General features: G+C 45.7%; 1 protein-coding gene across 5 annotated transcripts in view; it reads right to left on the reverse strand.

The window, feature by feature from the left end:
* The window catches only part of KIF6 (kinesin family member 6), a 388,723-nt gene that overhangs the window by 95,669 nt on the left and 274,216 nt on the right, over nucleotides 1-18,838 (reverse strand). For all 5 annotated transcript variants that reach the window (XM_058733812.1, XM_058733811.1, XM_058733813.1 and 2 more), the window contains one exon: nucleotides 2,311-2,419. In XM_058733812.1, coding sequence (XP_058589795.1) covers nucleotides 2,311-2,419 — 109 coding nt within the window. The remainder of the gene's footprint in view (nucleotides 1-2,310; nucleotides 2,420-18,838) is intronic.

Consider the following 18,838-nt stretch of genomic DNA (forward strand, 5'->3'; position numbering starts at 1 on the left):
ATGAGACTTGCTCAGAGGAAGTCTAGAAGCAGAGTGACTAAAACCCTGTGGCGCATGTCTGCATTCCTAGGATGTGGCCAGCCCTCCTGCAGATGGTCCGCATGGGGCTCCCAGTCAACAGAGGGAATGGCAGCAAATGCACTGGAGGGGATCAGGGTGACTATAGGAAGCAGTCTGCAGGGCGGCATGGAAGTCACCCTCATCAGCACCCGTGGGGCCCTATTTCAATGTCTGCTGTAGGGGCCCTGCTTTATAGTAACTCGTTTTCACAGAAAAACATTTTCTCTCAGTCCTCTGTCTCAAGCAGTTATGAGCATGTAATACCTAGTAATGGAATGCTCTCCATGAATGCAAACAAAAGCTCCAATCCTGGGAAAGGGGTAGATCCTGGGTTACACCTCCCCAGTGCCAAATATTCCTTTAATGATTGTTATTACAGTAACATTAAACAGATGCAGACATTTTTAACATGTGGACTGGTCTCTTGACTTTTCACTTGATTTTAAAAGGACTGATTTAGTGCTGGGAAAAGCCCTTTTCAGAAGCAAGCTTTGTGCGAGTTTCATTAATTCCCTTGCTCTATGGCCACAAGGAAGATGGGACCACCAGGATAACCAGCCCATCCTACGTGACTGGATATGTTCCAGCCCCAAATACAGGCCATATTTAATTTTCTCCTTTCCTTTCTAAATGCATCAGTGTCAGCCCCGTTCTGCTTCATTTTTCTCTCCGGGCTCACCTCACCCAGAGCTTTGATGTCTCCCTCCCCAGACCATCTCCCTGAAGCCTTGCTGTGTCAGTTCTCCCCCTGGTCTGTCTGTCTGTCTGTCTTTGTCTTCACGGGTTTGCTTCCACGGCCTACAATGTTGGCCAATTCTCTCCCACTCTGAAACAAACTTCCCTTCTCCTTAGGTGACTCCCCTTATCCTCCTTCGAATGTTTGTTACCTATCACAAACTTTTTGAACACGTGTTCGCTCATGCTCTATTTGCTCACGCCCAGCCCTCCAACACGTGGTCTTCAGTCACCTGCTTGCTCTGTGCGCTCGGTCCAGCCTCCCCTGCCTCTGTCTCTGTCGCGGCTGACACCACCCACAACACGCTTTATGGAGCCGCCTCCTCTCTCGGCTTTCAGGACAATATATTCTCCCAGTTCTCCCCTGCTTCTCTATCTGCTTCTTCTCAGCCTTCCTCCCCCACCACCTGCTCTCCCTCCTTGCCCTTTAGAGATTTCCTGCTGCTTCTACCCTCTAGGCCCTTATGCCTCCACATGTTTTCCTGAGCTCGGCCACTTCTTAGGCTTCCTCGAAGCATTTACAAGCATATAACTCTCAAACCTGGATCTCATTTTATTTTATTTATTTATTTATTTATTTATTTATGTTTATTTTTTTGAGAGAGAGAGAGAACAAATAGGGGAGGGGCAGAGAGAGAGGGAGACACAGAATCGGAAACAGGCTCCAGGCTCTGAGCTGTCAGCAGAGAGCCCCATGTGGGGCTCAAACCCACGAGCCATGAGATCTTGACCTGAGCTGAAGTCGGACGCTTAACTGACTGAGCTACCCAGGTGCCCCTGGATCTCATTTTAATTCAAAGAATCATTTTTGAAAATTTACTGTGTGCTAAGATCCAGAGTCACGTGACTTAATTTAAAAGTTCACTGTCTAGAACTCCTTCTTCTGAACTCTAGACCCATGCACCTGGCAGTCTTTCTGTTTGCTACAGTTTGAGGATATGCATCTAATTCACAGATTAGGTGAAACAAGTTATATACCATTAAGTTTTTTTTTTTTAAAGGGTCCAGAGGCCAGCTCGACAATATGTCAGCAGATGCTGCTGCCTGCTCTGCTTCCGGCTGGAGAACATACCAGAAGCCTCTGCTGTGCATGTACACTTCCTTTGACTATCAAGTGCAGGACTTCCTCCCTCCCCCCACCGTCCCCAGACCAGCTGGAGGGTCTAGAGTTCTAAGACTATAATTTGATCTACAGACTTTTCTCCTCGTCTTTGGAACAGTATGATATCGACAGAGTCACAGGCAGATGAGAATTAATGTAAGATGTGAGAATGGTATACAAAGTTAGTTCCGTCACTCACAGACCCTGGCCTTGACTTACCCCAACAGTACAGGGATGGTGAGGCTCATGCGTAGGAAAGTCATGGACACAACTCAATGTGAAACTTAATACATGTCTTGCCTCTCTCCCAGAGTTAGGTTGGACAGATTAAGGAGGACAGAGTAGTAGCAAGTTTCTTTGAGGCTCGCCTGGCGAAGCCTCGGGGGACCAGCAGCTCCCTGAGCCAGCCTTACCTCTGCTTCAAAATCTGTTTGTTGTCTTCGATGGTAACGCTGTCAGCGTGGTCCCTCTTGAAGATTTCAAAAGCTTCTTGTCGTCCTAATGACATTTCCTCTCTCATCACTGTTTGGAGACACAGGGAAATGGCCTCAATCACAGCATCAGGATCCCATTAATTTCACTGTCACTTTAGTTAGACCACAAAGCCAGCCCAGGCTCCAAGAGGCTCATGGCAGAGAGGCTCCTGACCAGGCAGGTGGCCCCAGGCTCTTCCAGCTGGCCAGCGACCCACCGAGGAGGCCCTTCCAGGGACACCCTGCACCCTGCAGGGCTGTGCCTGCACATGCATGTGACTTGTAGGGGGTGGAGTTTGGAATGTCGGGTCAGAGGAAATGAAAACCAGAGCACCAAGCCCTGGATTGCTGAGAACATCTGTGAATGCACTTTCTGCCATCATTCAGTGCCACATTTCTCCCCGTTTTCCTGTTATGCCCCGTTTTGGTTTTCTCTTAAATTTCACGTTGAATTTCCAGGCATTTAGTTAAAAGAAGTACAATACAGAAGTACAATATCTTTCAAGATATAGAATCTAGAAAATTCTGCTCTTGGTGTTCATATAACGATGCATCATTGAAGCCCCTAGAGAGGGGCCTCAGCTCTTACTCAGAGGTGAGGTTCTCCATTGCAAGATCCAGGAATAGACGGTGATGGAGGCCCCTAGCCCATATCTAACTCCTGCGTCCTGTGTCACCATCACCACTATGGGCCAGCCCTTCACTGTTAGGCCCTGCTCGGGGGCAAGATTCTGAAAGCCAGAGTCAGAATGGCCAGGGACCTTGGAGTGAGCAGGTGACATTCCTGCACTGCAGCCCTCTTCCTCCTAGCCTCCCAGAGCAAGAGGCAGTGCAGGTATGTGCCTGGGACTCCCTGGGTGACAGCTGAATTCACAGCTGGATTTGGGATGAATCTATGGAGGTTTTTTGTTTGTTTGTTTGTTTGTTTGTTTGATGCCTCTTTTAAAAACATTGGTTCCTGTTCCCCATGTTTTCATCTGCTTAATTCTACGTACCCTTGAAAGCCTGGCTGAGTGTTACCAACCCCACGAAGCTTTCCCTGAGGCCCAGGCAGCAAGAATCCTCTTTCCACTATCTACCTATCAATGTAGCTGTGACACGCACAGCCCAGTAGAAGTTGTCACTTTACATGACAATCCTTTCTGGGGACATGCACATTTCTAGGAGGTACAGATTACATTTTTGCAGATCCCCGGTGCCTTGTTCAATGTCTGGCATTTAGAAGGTGCTCATCATATGTCTGTTAAGTGAATCAGGTCAGGAATGAGCCAGGAGTGACAATGAGCCTTGTTCTAATTGCCACATGAACATGCTCCAGGGTGAGAGGGGTTCGTGATGAGGCCCCTGGTTCTGGAGATGCATTCATATGGGCCACATACCACATCTCCTCTTGCCTGGAAAAACCCTGCTGAGTCTCATCACCCAGCCTCGGGGTGAGGAACGGGACCAGCCCATCTGACACCAATTTAATGATTACTGTTGATAAAAATAGCACCGGGAAGAATGTCTGAACGGTGAGGCACACAAGACACCCCACCCTTTTCCAATCAGAAGCAAATGGGCACGTCTCAGTTTTGTCTCCACATCTGCCCTGCACACTCCAGAATCGAGTGGGCCTGGGAATGGGTTTGTGGGAGACTCGGAGAGAGGAGCCCTCGATGCATGAGAGACATTAACTGGAGGGCACTTTTTATCCAGTGGAGCCCACCAGGAGCCAAGGGACTCACGCCATACCTCTCCCCGGCCCCTGGTCTGTGCCAGTTCTGGCAGTGTATGCTTTTCACTGCAAATTAAACGGGAACGGAGAGGAGAGGGAGTGAGTCTCTCTGGAATGGGGTTGCGGAGGAGGAAAGCTCTGCGGAGACCACATGGGAGCCTGCCTGCGGGATCCCCCAAATTGCCTCCCACGGAGGAGGTGATGAGAAGGCTTCCACCAACTGGCAGTAGCAGGGGGGGAGCGTGGGGCGGAGGGTTGTTCGAAAAGCTGCAGTGAAAGAGATGGGTTCATGGCCTCTTCTCTCCCGGCTCTGCCTTCTTTTGGAGCTGACAGTCCAACTTGACAGCTGGGTGGGTTGACCATGCTGAGGTTTTGCAGTGCTCATAGAACTGTTACAGCAGTAGGTCCTGGATGAACTTAGAACCACGTGCAAACCCCACTGCATCCTCCAAGAGATATGCCGGGGCCTGGGCGGTGGGAGCAGAAAGGACATGGAGCTCAAGAGGAGATAAGCCCAGGTAGGTTGCTTGCCATTACTTTACAGAGCATCTCAAAATTTGAGGCCAACGTCATCTCAGGGTATATATGAGTCACCAGTTTCCAAAGACTTAAAATTCAGGTGATGTACACATTACGACAAAGTTACCCTGGAAGAACCTCAATCTTTTGGTGATTTAAGAGGTGCTTGGGGTCCTGTAGGGTTGTGGGCTTATGGTCAGGAATGCGCTATCAGACTCCCCCACCCCTGCCCCTGCTACAACGGAGAAAGTATTCCGGAACTGGAGTTCTCTGCTGGCGGTGAGCTCAGGTGAGTGGACATTCACTGGACGGCTATCATTCTGGCAGCTAGCATCCTAAATGCCTAAATGTCCGCTCAGGGAGAGGCCAGGGTGCTGTGGCAGAGGATGCCTGTGGTCTGAAGGCGGAGAGGCAACGTGAGGCCTGGACGCCTACCAAAGACTTGTCTCCACCTCGTGTCCCCTCTCAGGATTTAGAGAACAGCTTTCCCAGATGGCAGGATCTGGCCCTGAAGCGCACAATGTACGCGTAAGAAAGAGTGAAGGCAGTTGGAGCACCAGGGTGACTACAAGGTAATGAGATAATAATCCATTTATTTATTCTCTCCACCAGCATTTCTTTATCTAAGGCACTGTGGTAGGTACGTGACACATGTACCACACACTGTGGTTGTGTACGAGATACACACTTGGGCAAGACGGTTAAAGCTTTGATCTTTTCCCTTAAAGAATTCAAAGCCTCGTGAAGGGGAAAGGAACAGGAACAACCACAGCGGAAGCTGCTGCCTGCCACGAGAGAGACATGTGCCCGGCGCTGGGAAACAGCGAAGAGGGTCAGCTCCATCAGGGAGACTCGGAGGGATTCTGAGGGACCGGCAGCACCTGCCAGGTGGGAAAGAGGGGGCAGAAGATCCCAGGTGGAGGGGGCAGAGGAGGAGGGTGCATTAAAAGGGCAACTTCATTGATATGCATGGTTCTGCCACCCAATAGGAATGAATGACCTTTGGGAGAATAAAATGAGTTTCCTACATGCTTTATGCTAACCACTGTATCAAGTGCTTCCTTCCATATTGTTTTAGTTAACCTTCTCCAGGATCCCTGGTCAAATATCATTTTATAGATGAGGAAACTGAGGCTTGGTTAAAGAAATGGTTGTAAAGGGGTAAGGATGGTCCAGCTTTTAGAGAGAGTCAATTCTGCTCTTAGATCAGTTTTTCCAGGGGAAGTCTATCTGAGGGAGGAGGTGGGGGCTGGGTCTCAAAATGAGCTGGTAGGAGTAGGTCTGCTTATGAGATTATACTCTCATTAGTGTTTTCTCTTGTCCAAAACTTGGAATTTTCTTTACAGTATCACTGAAAAAAGAGATTCATGAATTTTGGTTTACTATTTACATAGTTTACTTCATATGTTATTTTTTTAATGTTTATGTATTTATTTTATTTTATTTTGTTTGAGGGAGACAGAGAGAGAGAGAGACTGAGACCAGGAGAGGGGCAGAGAGAGAGAGGGAGAGAGAATGAATCCCAGGCAGGCTCCTTGCTGTCAGCACAGAATCTGACGTGGGGCTCGAACCTATGAATGATGAGATCATGACCTGAGCTGAAATCAAGAGTTGGACGCTTAACCGACTGAGCCACCCAGGTGTCCCTACTTCATATGTTCTATTATTATTTCTAGAATTTGTGCACTTTGTGGGGCAAGGGGTTTTAGGCAGTTTTGTTTTCTGCAGTATTCCTAGCACCTGGGTGTACCTGGCATGTAGGCTGAACTCCAGTTCTTTTGAATGAATGAATGGATGGATGGATAGATGGATGGATGGATGGATGGATGGATGGATGGATGGATGGATGAATGTTTTAGATGCTTAATGTTCTTCCTTCTGGTATAGCATATTGTGATATGATGGGGGAAGTGCATTCACTGCTCTTCCTCCCTCCACCACCATTCTTCTGGGTGGGTATATCCCCTCTACGGTGTGATTTTAGAAATTCAACACCACTGGGGCGCCTGGGTGGCTCAATCGGTTAAGTGTCCGACTTCAGCTCAGGTCACGATCTTGTGGTTTCAGGTTCGAGCCCCACATCAGGCTCTATGCAGCTCGGACCCTGGAGCTGCTTTGGATTCTGTGTCTCCCTCTCTCTCTGCCCCTCCCCTGCTCACGCTCTGTCTTTCTCTGTCTCAAAAATAAATAAACATTTAAAAAAATTATAAAAAAAAGAAATTCAACACCACCTTCTCCCACTACATGTCACTATGCTTCACAGCCCACCCTTAGAGATTCCAACTCCAAGAAGTGTTTATAAAAATGTAAATACTCTTGAAGGCATCCCCATTTTAGGGCTAGCAAAGAAAAACTCCATGACTTGTTGACAATTAGCTAACAGGTCCTGCAAAGATGAGACATAAGATGGTGTCTCAGGCTGGTGCCAAAATGGGGGAAATATGAGCTTGAAAAGGAAGGCGTGATGGCAAAAGATAAATTGTGCCTTCTCCCCAGCTTTGTTTAGTCTGTCAGACTCAGCTGCTCATTGAAGCTTTGGACCTTACAAGTTTCCATTTGCCGTGACCATGTCTAGCTCTTAGTTGTTTCTTTTAGCAAATTTCAATCATAGGTCCCTGTGTCGAATCCCAGAAAATAGGGATGACTCAGAGAAGCCTGCTGGTTTGCTGAGTCACAGGACTGCTTCAGACCCTGAGGAGAGCAAATAAAACATTATGGGGCAGTATAAAATTTCAAACAAAAGAAAGCAAAAACCAACAAACAAACAGACAAAAAAAAAAAAACACACACAACCCTAAAGAAGAGGAGTTTCTCAGTCTCAGTCCCCAAAACACGACATTACAATTCCAGGGTGTGAGTGGGATGGGAAACACTTCCAAGCCCTAAAGGTACAACCTCTTGTGGGTTTTGATACTTATTATGAACAGCACTTAGGTAGAAATGGCAGACAATAAGGCACTCTCAAAATTAGCCTTGGAGTGGGGCTTCTGAAAATGTTAGGCATACAAAATTCTTAGGTACTGGTCCCTCACCCATTTCTTAATATTCTCTCTTTTGCCATCCTGAAACCTGGCTCCTTATTTTGCTAAAGGTTACACATCCGTACTTTTGGAAGCCCTCCCCGCCCCCAACACAGGGTCCCATGGAAACCAAATGGAAAGGAAAAACATCGGAAGTGGAGAGTTTATGCTACTGCCTTTGGGCCTGCTGTCTGATTTCCTTTAGTCTGGAGCACATGGGCCAGAGCTCATTTTCCTGGCTGCCCCAAACAACCTACTGCTGCTTAAGCTATTGCTTAAAAATGGACAAAAGTAAAATGATGGAGAGTTGTGTTATTCATGCTGAAAAATGATTTCCTGGTCAGAGCCAAAAATATATTTTCCTTTGGAAAGACACCTATTCCTGGGGTGCCTCAGTTCCCTCTGACTGAAGAAGGAAGGGGAGAAAAGAAGAACCACCAGGGAATGAGGAAAAGTGAGCAATGGGGTGGATTCTGAGGGGAAGGGGGCTTAGATCACAGTGTTTGGGACTGAAAGCAAAAGAAGGCTCAGAGCTGAGTGGGGGACATTCAAGGCTGAGACAAGGTGGAAGCTGGATGTGGGGGATAATTACACAATCTGTGGCTTGGGAGAGGAAGCTTTCGAAACAGAAGGTGAGGGACCTGGCTTTGAGATAGTGATATGATGAATGCCTACAATATGTAGAACATGGAAATGCATCTAGTAATGAGAAGCAACAGGCAGGGACACAGTGTGGTTTTGTAGAATATCTGATCTAAGGTTCTATACGCATTGAAATTTCTCAGTAAATGTTGATGGAGGTGAAATACACAAAAATATACCCATATAAATAGAAGAGAATTCCATCCTTTGGTGTGTAGAGAAGTTAGAATGAATGGACCAGTATGAGGGAGAGAGATGAAGAATTTTGATGAGAAAAAGGGATAATCTATCAAGGCAGCATGAAACATAAAGGTCAGGAGGGAAATGAAGGAAAGGTCAGTGGTCCAGCACTCTTGGGAATGGTGCCTGGAACAAGGATGTCCCAAGGGCCATTGAAAGGAAATGGTGGCTACAGCCAGAAACTCTGGGGTGAAGAGACAAGTCAGCAGCTTCTAGAATGAAAAGCAAAGGGCCCACTGATACTGGACTGAATAAATTCATGAGATGGGGAGGTGCTAGAAGATCTTTATAAAGAGAAATGGACCATCATCTCCCAGAATCTCCCAGAAAGATTAGAAGGGGCATTTGAGATATTGCCTTTACCTTCCTCCCTGCCATTGTGGGGAAGACACTGTCATTTAGGAAGGAGGAGGTTTCTGGAAGTTATGTGGAAGATGGCGCATATGTAGCCCCTGCGTGGGGGAAGTGGGAACCACCTTCCTTCCTCACCCTCACCGAAGACATTGTCAGACAGCCGAAGTCACTCATCTCCTATAACAGGTGGCTCTCGGATGATTACCCAATCAAATGACAACTGCTGTTACTTTCATCCTTCCTATGCTTCCAGGTAAAAGTAACAGCCCAGTTCTACCACCTTAGGAGTGGACATGCAGGTAACTTTCCCCAGGGAGCCATGTCATGCCCTCGAGTGCCAGAATCACTGAGAGTGGCCGTCTGGGAACAGATGCCAAGAAGCCTGCTGTCCATGTTTCCCCACTGCCTGGGTGATGGAGGTCACCACAGCAAGCAGTTCCATGTGCCATGGCTCTGTTTACATTAAGGGTCAGGAGCAGCTCAGCTACAATTTGAGGGGTTGCTGGGCGGGTACAGCAGGGTATGGAATCTGAGGATGAGGGGAAGACGAAACCACTTAGCCACGGCCAAAGTGACTGCAGATGTGAAGACCAAGAGTAGATCTTTTGGGGTGACCAAGGACACTTGCCCAACCTACTTCCCGCTTTTGACTGACACTTCTGAAATGAGTTGGTGCCCAAGGCCTTAGGGTTAAAGGCCTATGTTCAAACCAGAAGATACCACCTGGGCTAAAGTCCTCAGATGAGGACTTGCCTTGGAGTTTCCTAAATTGCCACATGAAAGCTGTCAAAGGAGAACCTTTAATTAGTAGATTCTTAGGGCTGGCTTGGACCAGGCTGAAGCATGGTAGGCTTGGCAGGGGCTCTAGGGAGTGGAGTAAAGGGAAAATCTGAAGTGGAAAGCCACGGAAACCTTAGGAGACCCACCCAATAGTGGCACCACATCTAAATAAATCAAATGGGTTCCTGACTCCTGGTGCCAGAAATCACACATCCCACCAGCAATCCTCACCGGCCCAGAAGTGCAGACCATGTGGGCTGGGTGGAATTAAGGGGCAGTGTTCGAGGCCGGTTGTGTTTCTCTTTCGTCTTGGTAACCATGTCTGATTCACCCCCCTGCTTCAGCTGCATCCTGGACATTAGCCTGAGGGGGTGCAGAAAGGCCCAGTGTGCCAACCAAGTGGACAGGCTTGGAGGCTCTGAAAGAATGGCAGCTGCTTGAGGGCAGTGGCCCATTTCCAGCAGGAACATAAAGCCTTTAAACAACGGTCCTGAAGATCATCTGCAGAAGACCTTCATTTTCCTAACCCAGCCTCTCTGGGGTTTTTGTTTTGTGAGTGTTCTCATTCAGGACAAAGTGCCCATGTGGGTTGCTTAGAAAAACTCGTGGACAGACACAGGCATGGAGCTTGGAGAACAGCCTGGGTCATGTTGGCATTTCTGTGTTTTGGAGTTAACTCAGGAATCTGGAGGCCAGCAACGTTTCCATTAAATAAGACAGCATGCTGTGGCTCCTGCTGCCAGGCGAAACTGGATCTATGGAGTCTTTTCCATCGATTTCAGTCCATAGATGTGGCAGCCTTGGTGTCCAATTCCATGCCCAATATTTGGGCCAACACTGGAAATCTGGGTAGAAGGACATGTGTGCTCTAGCCCTTTGAGTTAAAGGGCAGTTGACTGAGAGGACCACTGAACAGAAAGGTAGCATTCCTCTTCAGCTTAATAAGAGGCTCCAAATTCTGCAGAATTTGAAAAACACAGGATTCCCTGAGTTTGAGGTGTCCTGACCATTTCCAAAGGCCACGGTTAACAGGGTCCTATTGACTGGCTTCCACCCTGATGAGTTCAGTTCTCATGTCAGTCTGTGATTTGGGGGCAATGGCTAGAGCACTGCTCACATGTCCTATGTCTGAAAAATGAGGCAGGTTTTCTATCTGTGCCTAAATTAGAAATGGATTCTACTGTCATCTCAAATTTATTTTGATATATTCTTAAAAGAGGATTAAAAAGAATCCATTCTAGCCTAGTAGCACCTTCCATGAGATGCATGTATATTTAAATAAGATTCTGTTTCTCTGGCTTGGAAATAAGCAAAAAGTGAAATGAAGTTTGGATATGCTCATATTCATTCCTTGGGGGCAAAAAAAGAAGAGAAAAATTATTTTTTGTGTGTCTTCTATGTGATAGGCACTTTTAATGCTTCATAAATATGAACTCACAGATATTAACTAATCTTCACAACACTGCCATTGGTGGTGATGGTGGAGGAAGGAAGCTAAAGCTTATTGAGAACTTTGTATGTGCTGGAGGGATTACATCGGTTGTCTCTCTTGATTCTCACAGTGACCCTGTCAACTAGGTAGTATTGGGCCCATTCTATGGGTAAGGTAATTGAAAGTGGTTAAAAGTGACCCCAAGACAACAGGTAGCAAAATGGCAAAGCCCTAACTTGATCCCAGGTTTGTCCCACTCCAGAAACCTCCTTCTGCATGCTGTGTTGCTAAGTGAAAATCATTTGCCAAGTGGAAATGATCTCATGAATACCAGCAAACCACTGATGTCAGACCTATGGGCTCAGGAGGTCAAGAGAAAAAGGCAGTTGGGGAGACTCATGACTTGCGATGTGCACTGAAAACCATGAATGCACATGGCAGCTCAGAAGACCTGGAGATGTTCATGAATGGGAAGCTGGGGCAGGCACCAGATAGCCGGGAGGAGCTGCTTTACCCAGAATCCCAGGGGCTGGGTAAGGATCAGAGGTAAAGGGAGGGTTGTAGGGGAGCCTCAGTTCTCTGTCAGGAGGACTTTATTAGTTAGCCAACTAGGTCAGGTTCAGTTAAGTATTTATTTTTACCTAATCTACATGGAGCTTGTACCCTGAAGAGACTCCACAATCCAAGAGTTTATGCACTTAAAATGGCAGTGTTGGACTGAAGCAGGGGGATACTCTAGAGATAAGGGGCAGGGTCCAGGTTCTAAGAGTGTATACTTTGGCAGAGAATAATCTCCCATCCCTAAATGAGCAATAGCCAGGAGAAAGAGGTGAAAAGGATCCAAGAGGCCATTATTTTCCCTTTGACCCCTCTATATCCTGACTGCTTTTTCTCTGGAAAGAATTTCATTGTTTAAATGTAACATTTGTTTATCCACTTAGGCAGTGAGTCAACTGGAGAAGTAGACCATCTGTCAACAAGTACTGAGTATCTGCTCTATTGACAACCCTCTTCTATTGGTGACTGTTACAGATGAATGAAAAAATTATTATTCTTGACCTTATGATAGAAAGCACTGGGGGGGGGGTATGGGAAGGTCAAAGCTTACTTTATAAAGCAGGTGAATACTCATAGACAGTGTGTTGGTGGTAATATGGTGCAGATGGTGTAGATGGTTGCAAGAAAGCGAAAGAAGGGGTGTGGTCAGATTGCTGAGAGCTTTTCAAGAAACATTCCTCCTAAGGCGGTTTTAAAGAAACTGAGGAGCAGGGGCTGGAGAAATGGAGGCTGGTGTTGCTCCCTGCATAGGGAACAGAGAGGAAAGCCATGGTGTGGGGAAGGGCCCACGGTGTTCAGGGACTGGAATGGAGATTGGGAGGATCTTAGGGCTTCCTTTGACTGCAGTGGGAATTGGGGCCCAAGTGACCTCTGGGTCTTGATGTCACACCCTTAACTCGTCCCCTGCATCCCTGGGCAGAGGTGCCTTGAGTTTTTCACAGGCTTGTCAGGCAATTCCCCCTCCCTCAAATGATTGGAGAATATCTGCTTTAGAGGGGAACACTGGGCTATTCTTCTACTACTCTTGTGCTGTGGTTGGAGAAAGGCGATAACATTTAAAGTAGGAAGATGTGGTTTTTTTTTTTAAGTTTATTTATTTTTGACAGATGGAGAGAGTGAGCATTAGTGAGGGAGTGGCAGAGAGAGAGAGAGAGAGACAGACAGACAGACAGAGAGAGAGAGAATCCCAAGCGGGCTCCCCACTGTGAGTGCTGAGCCCGATGCAGAGCTCAAACTCACAAACTGGGGGGATCATGACCTGAGCTGAAGTCAAGAGCTTAGCCGACTGAGCCACCCAGGCACCCAGGAACATGTGGGTTTGAGTGCTGGTTTCACTTACTAGCTGTACGACGTATGCTTCGAGTCTCATGCTTTTCATCTATCAAATGAAGCTAGTAAGAACTCCTGTCTCTTAATGTTACTGTGAAGGGTTACTAAGAGATGGTGGCACTTATGTGTGTCTCCATTTTGGAACTGCTGAATGCCTTTGCAGGGAGCTATCTGCATGACTACTTCATCCACACGCCTCCTCCATCCCTCAGGCCATGAGTTCCAAAAGGCATGTGACTCTGCCTTATGCATTTGCAGCCCCAGCTTCAAGCTCAGTGCCAAATGTAGTATATACTCCAAACAAGCTTTGTCAACTGAATGAATGAGCAAGGATGAGGTATCTCTAGTTAACTTGTTTTTTTCTTAAAAGCATTATTCGTTAAACTGTACATGCATCTCTAATTCAGTTTTATGTATATATTTTACAATAATAAAGCTGAACATGGCAGCTATGAATCATTTATTTAAAAGTTTCTGATGGAATGAATGAATAAATATGGCATATACGACAAAAAGTAAAAGTGTAAAACTGAGTTATTATTGTCATCATAAGTAATAATGAGTCATCTAACAACCTTCCCACCACAAGCTGTTTAGAGCGCAAGAACTACTTGAATACAGGAGGAGAATTCTGAACGTAGTTGCAAGGTGTGGGCTGGCAATGGAGGGAGACGACTGTGGTTTAAACTGTCGGGCAGGTTCCACTGTCCCTGTGCTCTGCTTCTGGACCACCTCAGCCAGACTCATTCCACAGTGACAACCTCATCTCATTGGGGAAATAAACACAACAGGACAAGGGCTTCCTTGTCTTCCCAACACCAAGTCTACCAGTGGACTCACTGCAATCCAGGCGACAGTGGGACCAAGCCATCTTATCAAAGGCCAACCCCTCTGCCAGGCTGTGGTTCCCAAACTCTCCTGGCCTTCTTCCCTTAACCCTTCTCTCTTGCTTGAGCAATCTCCCCCTCTTCCTTGGATTATTTCCAACAGCACAAAACCATATTTTAAAATCCATGTTGACTTGGTTATAGTTAGATGTAGATATATCTGAATTTGTAGACACAAAGTGGAAGGTTAAAACATTCAATGTTCACTGGCCTTGATTTCATTAGTGAAATAAAGGACAAGGTCATCTGTTTATAGGGGATAGCAGAGTAAGAGACACAGGGACATTTAGATACCTAGAAGAAGGAAAAAATACTGTCTTACCAGAATTTTCTTTCTACCCATTAACCTTCAGGTAATCTATTTCTCTGGTCCCTTTTCCTAAAAAATGCCTCATCAGGACTGTCTATCTTTACCGTCTCTATTCCCTCACCTCCCATTGTCTCCTCAATCCAGTCCAATGGAGTTTCATTCTGTCTCCTCCACTGAAACTGCCTTTTAAGCATCATTAGTGACCTAAGCATTGCTAAAACCAGGTATTAGTTTTCTGCTCTTATTTCAGCTGACCTCTCAGCGAATGGTAGGGCAGTCAAGTCACCAACTATTCCACATGCCAGCACCCAGTTCCTAGAACCCCTGCAGGTGGGGAGGTGCCCATGGGTGGTTCTGGCCAGTGTGCTGTGAGCCGCCATGATATGTGTTACCCCCTGGCTGAAGCACTGTAGACTCGCTGTGCAGTTTTCCATGCTCTCCCTCCTCTCACTCTGGGGATCTGTGTCAGCCTGGGTCCCTGGTGATTGTGGAGCAGAGCTTCTGCTCTTCTGACCCACAGTATTCACACAGGTGAACGAGAAATGCATCTTGTTATGAAAAGCTACTGAGAAGGAGTGCTCATTTATTACCAGAGCATAGCCTAGGATATTCCGACCAACTCACACCTCCCTTAGACAGAGGTGACTCCTCCCTTTTGCCTGAAGCACCTCTTTCCTTGGCCTTCTGAGACATCACTCCCTCCTGATTTTTCTCCCACCTTTCTGGCTTCTTCCAACCTCCAGATGTTGTAGTGTAGTAGGGCTCAGTTGTGGGCACTCTTCTCTTCCACCAGGTGATTTCAGTTAGTTTCATGGCTTTAAAATGTATTATACACCAATGGCTCCAAATTTTATATATTTAGCTCTGATCCCTCCATTGAGGGCCAGATTGAGACACTTAACAGCCCACTTGAAATCTCTACTTAAATGTCTAATTGGCATCTCAAACTTAACATGTTCCAAACAGAACCCTTAATTTCATGCTCCATGCCAAAATCTACCCCAAGATGTTTCACCTAATTGTTTCCATATCAATAAATGGTACCACTTGCTCAAGCAAAAAATCGTAGGGCTTGTTCAAGGTTCCTCAGATCTCACAACAGCTCCACCCGCAGATTCTGTCTGAAATCTTTTAAAAGAAAGCCTCAGACCTCTTTGCTTCTCTTTGTCTCCTTTTTTATCCCGACCAAAGTCACTACCATTTTTCACCTGGACTGTCCCTGAACTGCTTTGTCAGTGTCCATCTTGCCCTCCTAGGACACATTCTCCACATAGTGACCTGAGTGATTTTTTAAGAGCATGATGTCACTCCTCTGCTTTCAACTCTCTAGTGGCTTCCCATGGCTCCTGAACAAACACCAAATTCCTCAGCGTGGCAAGCCTCACATCATATGACTACATCTGCCTACATGTCTCCCTCCTCATGCCCCTCCCAGATATCCTTTGCTTACTCTGTCTGAGCCCCCTGGCCTTCCTTCAGTTCCTCATATATGTCAATCATATTCCTACCTCTGGGCCTTTATACTTGCTGTTATTTCTTCTGTCTGGAATGTTCTTTCCCTGAATCTTTATGACTATCAATTTATTATTCAGTTCTCAGCTCACATATCACCTCCTTTGGTCTCCAACCCACCCCAACTGTTTCTCACCTATTATTTTATTTTATATCCTTCATAGCTTTTGTCATCATCAGAAACTACATAAATATGTATTGTATAGATTGAAAACTCCACAAAGGTGTATCTATCTTGTTTATTTCTCCTTCTCCAATGCTAGGAGGGAAGGAAGAGGGAAAGAAGCAAGGAGGGGAGGAAGGAAGGAAGGAAGGAAGGAAGGAAGGAAGGAAGGAAGGAAGCAAAGAAGGAAAGGAAGGAAGGGAGGGAGGGAGGAAGAGAGGAATAAAAGGAAGGAGGGAGGTCAACAGTCCTATTGGAAATAGGTGCCCCTAGGGGTGCCTGTGTGGGTCAGTTAAGCGACTGACTCTTGGTTTCGGCACAGTTCATAAGCTCTCGGCTTCATGGGTTTGAGCCCTGCATTGGGCACTACACTGGCAGCATGGAGGCTGCTTGGGATTCTCTCTCTCTCTCTCTCTCTCTCTCTCTCTCTCTGTCCCTCCCCCACTTGTGCTGTCTCTGTCTCTCAAAATAAATAAGTAAATAAACTTAAAAAAAAAAGGAAATAGGTGTCCCTAATACGTACCAGATTTGTACACCTCTACATCAAGCCCCAACTACTCTCCTATGAGAATCCTGATGCCTGAGTTTCAGCTCTCTCTCCCTTCTGCACCCACAGTTAGAATTTTCAAAGTGCTCTTCTTTCTCAGTAACTAGCCTGGGTTGACTTCCACAGCTCCTTGCGAACCCATCCTCTGATTAACCTCACCACTCACTCTTCCTCTCTCTCTCTTCCTTTGTCTTTCACTTTTTTTGGTTGTTTTGTGTCTGTCTTATGCATATTAAACCTATAAATAATTATTTCTAAAGGGAGCCAAACTAAACTCCACACCTAAATGGTGACTGGGCTTGTGAGAACAGCTCCCCTTCCATTTCCTGGCAAGAGCGTCCATTTCTGAGACACAGAAATGAGAATCTTTGAAGACATCTATCATTATTTCAGAACACTATAGGGTCGGCCAGTATATATCTGCACCTAGCTTTTGTACAACCTCAACAGAGAGAAGTAATTTTCCATTATGAACCATTTATATTAAGCCATTCAGGAGGGTTTCTGAGGAACTTTTCTTTCACAGATGCATTATCTTACAGGAATTCAGAGAGGAATACAGTTCATGCAGAGAGCAAGTCCTAAAGATGTAAGCCACATAGCTTTGCCTGATGAGGTAGGAACATCTAAAAGGTATTATTTTAGTTTTCCTAATTATCAAGGTATAGCTCATCACTTGCAAAAAAAATTGGGAAAGAAAGAATGGCATAAAGGAGAAGGAAAAAAAATAACTCACAATCCCTCTACCTTCCTTCCTTGCAATTTTTTCTATGCTTTGTTTTATTACATAGTTAAGATAATAATGTATATACAATTTTATAGCTTGCTTATTTCACTTAACATTATCTCATAATCCTTTTTTTCTAACTCATTAAATTTTTCATAAATATTACTTTTTGTGGCTAGTAATATTTTCTCATTATAATCTGTTCTCAAGAATTGGAATTTTACATTACATATATATATATTTACATTCTCTATATATGTTATGTAAATACTGCTGCAGTGAGCATTTTGGTGTGTAAATGTTATTCAACATTTAAGTACTTAATTAGTTAGCTAATTAACATAACAAATATTTACTGAGTGCCCACTATATCCCAGTTACTGTTCTGGGAGCTGGTCAACAAAATCTTATTTCCTTGGAGTGATGACATTTTACTGACGGTGACAGACAAGGAAAACAGATAAATACATATTATCAGTTAGCTCTGTGAAGAGAGGTAATGCCAAGTAGGGGGTTGAGACAACCAGCTGATGCGGGACACTGTTTTCCTTAGGGGGTTAGAGGAAGGTCTCTCTGAGGAAGTGGTATTTGCAAAAAGGCACTTTGGATTATTTCTGTAGGCTAGATTCCTAGAGGGTATTTCTGAATTAAAGTTCTTGCTTTCTAGGAATGACAGCAGTTGTCAGCAGTGCCTGGAAGAAACAACTGTTATAAAAATGTACCCTACTGGGGCGCCTGGGTGGCGCAGTCGGTTAAGCGTCCGACTTCAGCCAGGTCACGATCTCACGGTCCGTGAGTTCGAGCCCCGCGTCAGGCTCTGGGCTGATGGCTCGGAGCCTGGAGCCTGTTTCTGATTCTGTGTCTCCCTCTCTCTCTGCCCCTCCCCCGTTCATGCTCTGTCTCTCTCTGTCCCAAAAATAAAATTTAAAAAAAAAAAAAAAAAAAAAAAAAAACGTTGAAAAAAAAAAAATGTACCCTACTCGGGTATGATCTTGAACAAGTTAATTCCTGTATTCCTCAGTTTTCCTGTGTGAGGTGGAAATGATTATACCTGTATGTGTACATGTGTGCACATGTGTGTGTACGTGGTGGAGGGAGGAGGGCTGGGGGTAGCCGTGGGGATGGGATGCTAAGTTTCTTGTATCTCCAGAAGAACTACATTAGGGAGCTAACACATGTCTGTGGAAAGGGAATTATCAGGCTGTGAAATGTATGCAGGACATTCCAGTAGATGGAAACTTCATTGAAAGAGGGTTCTGGAAGGTGTGACATGAACACTTACTGTACCTGGCACGTAGTAAGTGGTCAGTAATGCAAATTAAAGAAAGAACCTAACCCCTTGGGAAGAACTTACTGACACTGGGAAGCTGAAAAGGGAAGGTCTTAGATGACTGGTCACCACAGAGCAGTGCAGTGTGGCTCGTGATCTGTCAATCAGACAAGTTCCTTTTCATCCATAAGCCCGCAAATAGGTGGTATCCTCAGTTTACTCAATCAGAAAATGGGGCTAGTAATATTGACCTCATAGGGCTATTTTGAGAATTGAAAAGGATTGAAATATGGAAAGAACACAACACTGTGCCTTGGTAATAGTAGGCCCTCAATAAATGTGTGTCTCTCTACTTCGTCTTGTAGATGAATTAGGTAGAAAAGGATCTGGGATGGGAAGAGGTAGGACAGTGGGATTTTAAGTAAATTGCATCTCTGCAACCCTGGAACTGGATAGAGTGA

The sequence above is a fragment of the Neofelis nebulosa genome, chromosome 6 (assembly GCF_028018385.1).
Source record: "Neofelis nebulosa isolate mNeoNeb1 chromosome 6, mNeoNeb1.pri, whole genome shotgun sequence".
In the NCBI taxonomy this organism is placed as follows: Eukaryota; Metazoa; Chordata; class Mammalia; order Carnivora; family Felidae; genus Neofelis; species Neofelis nebulosa.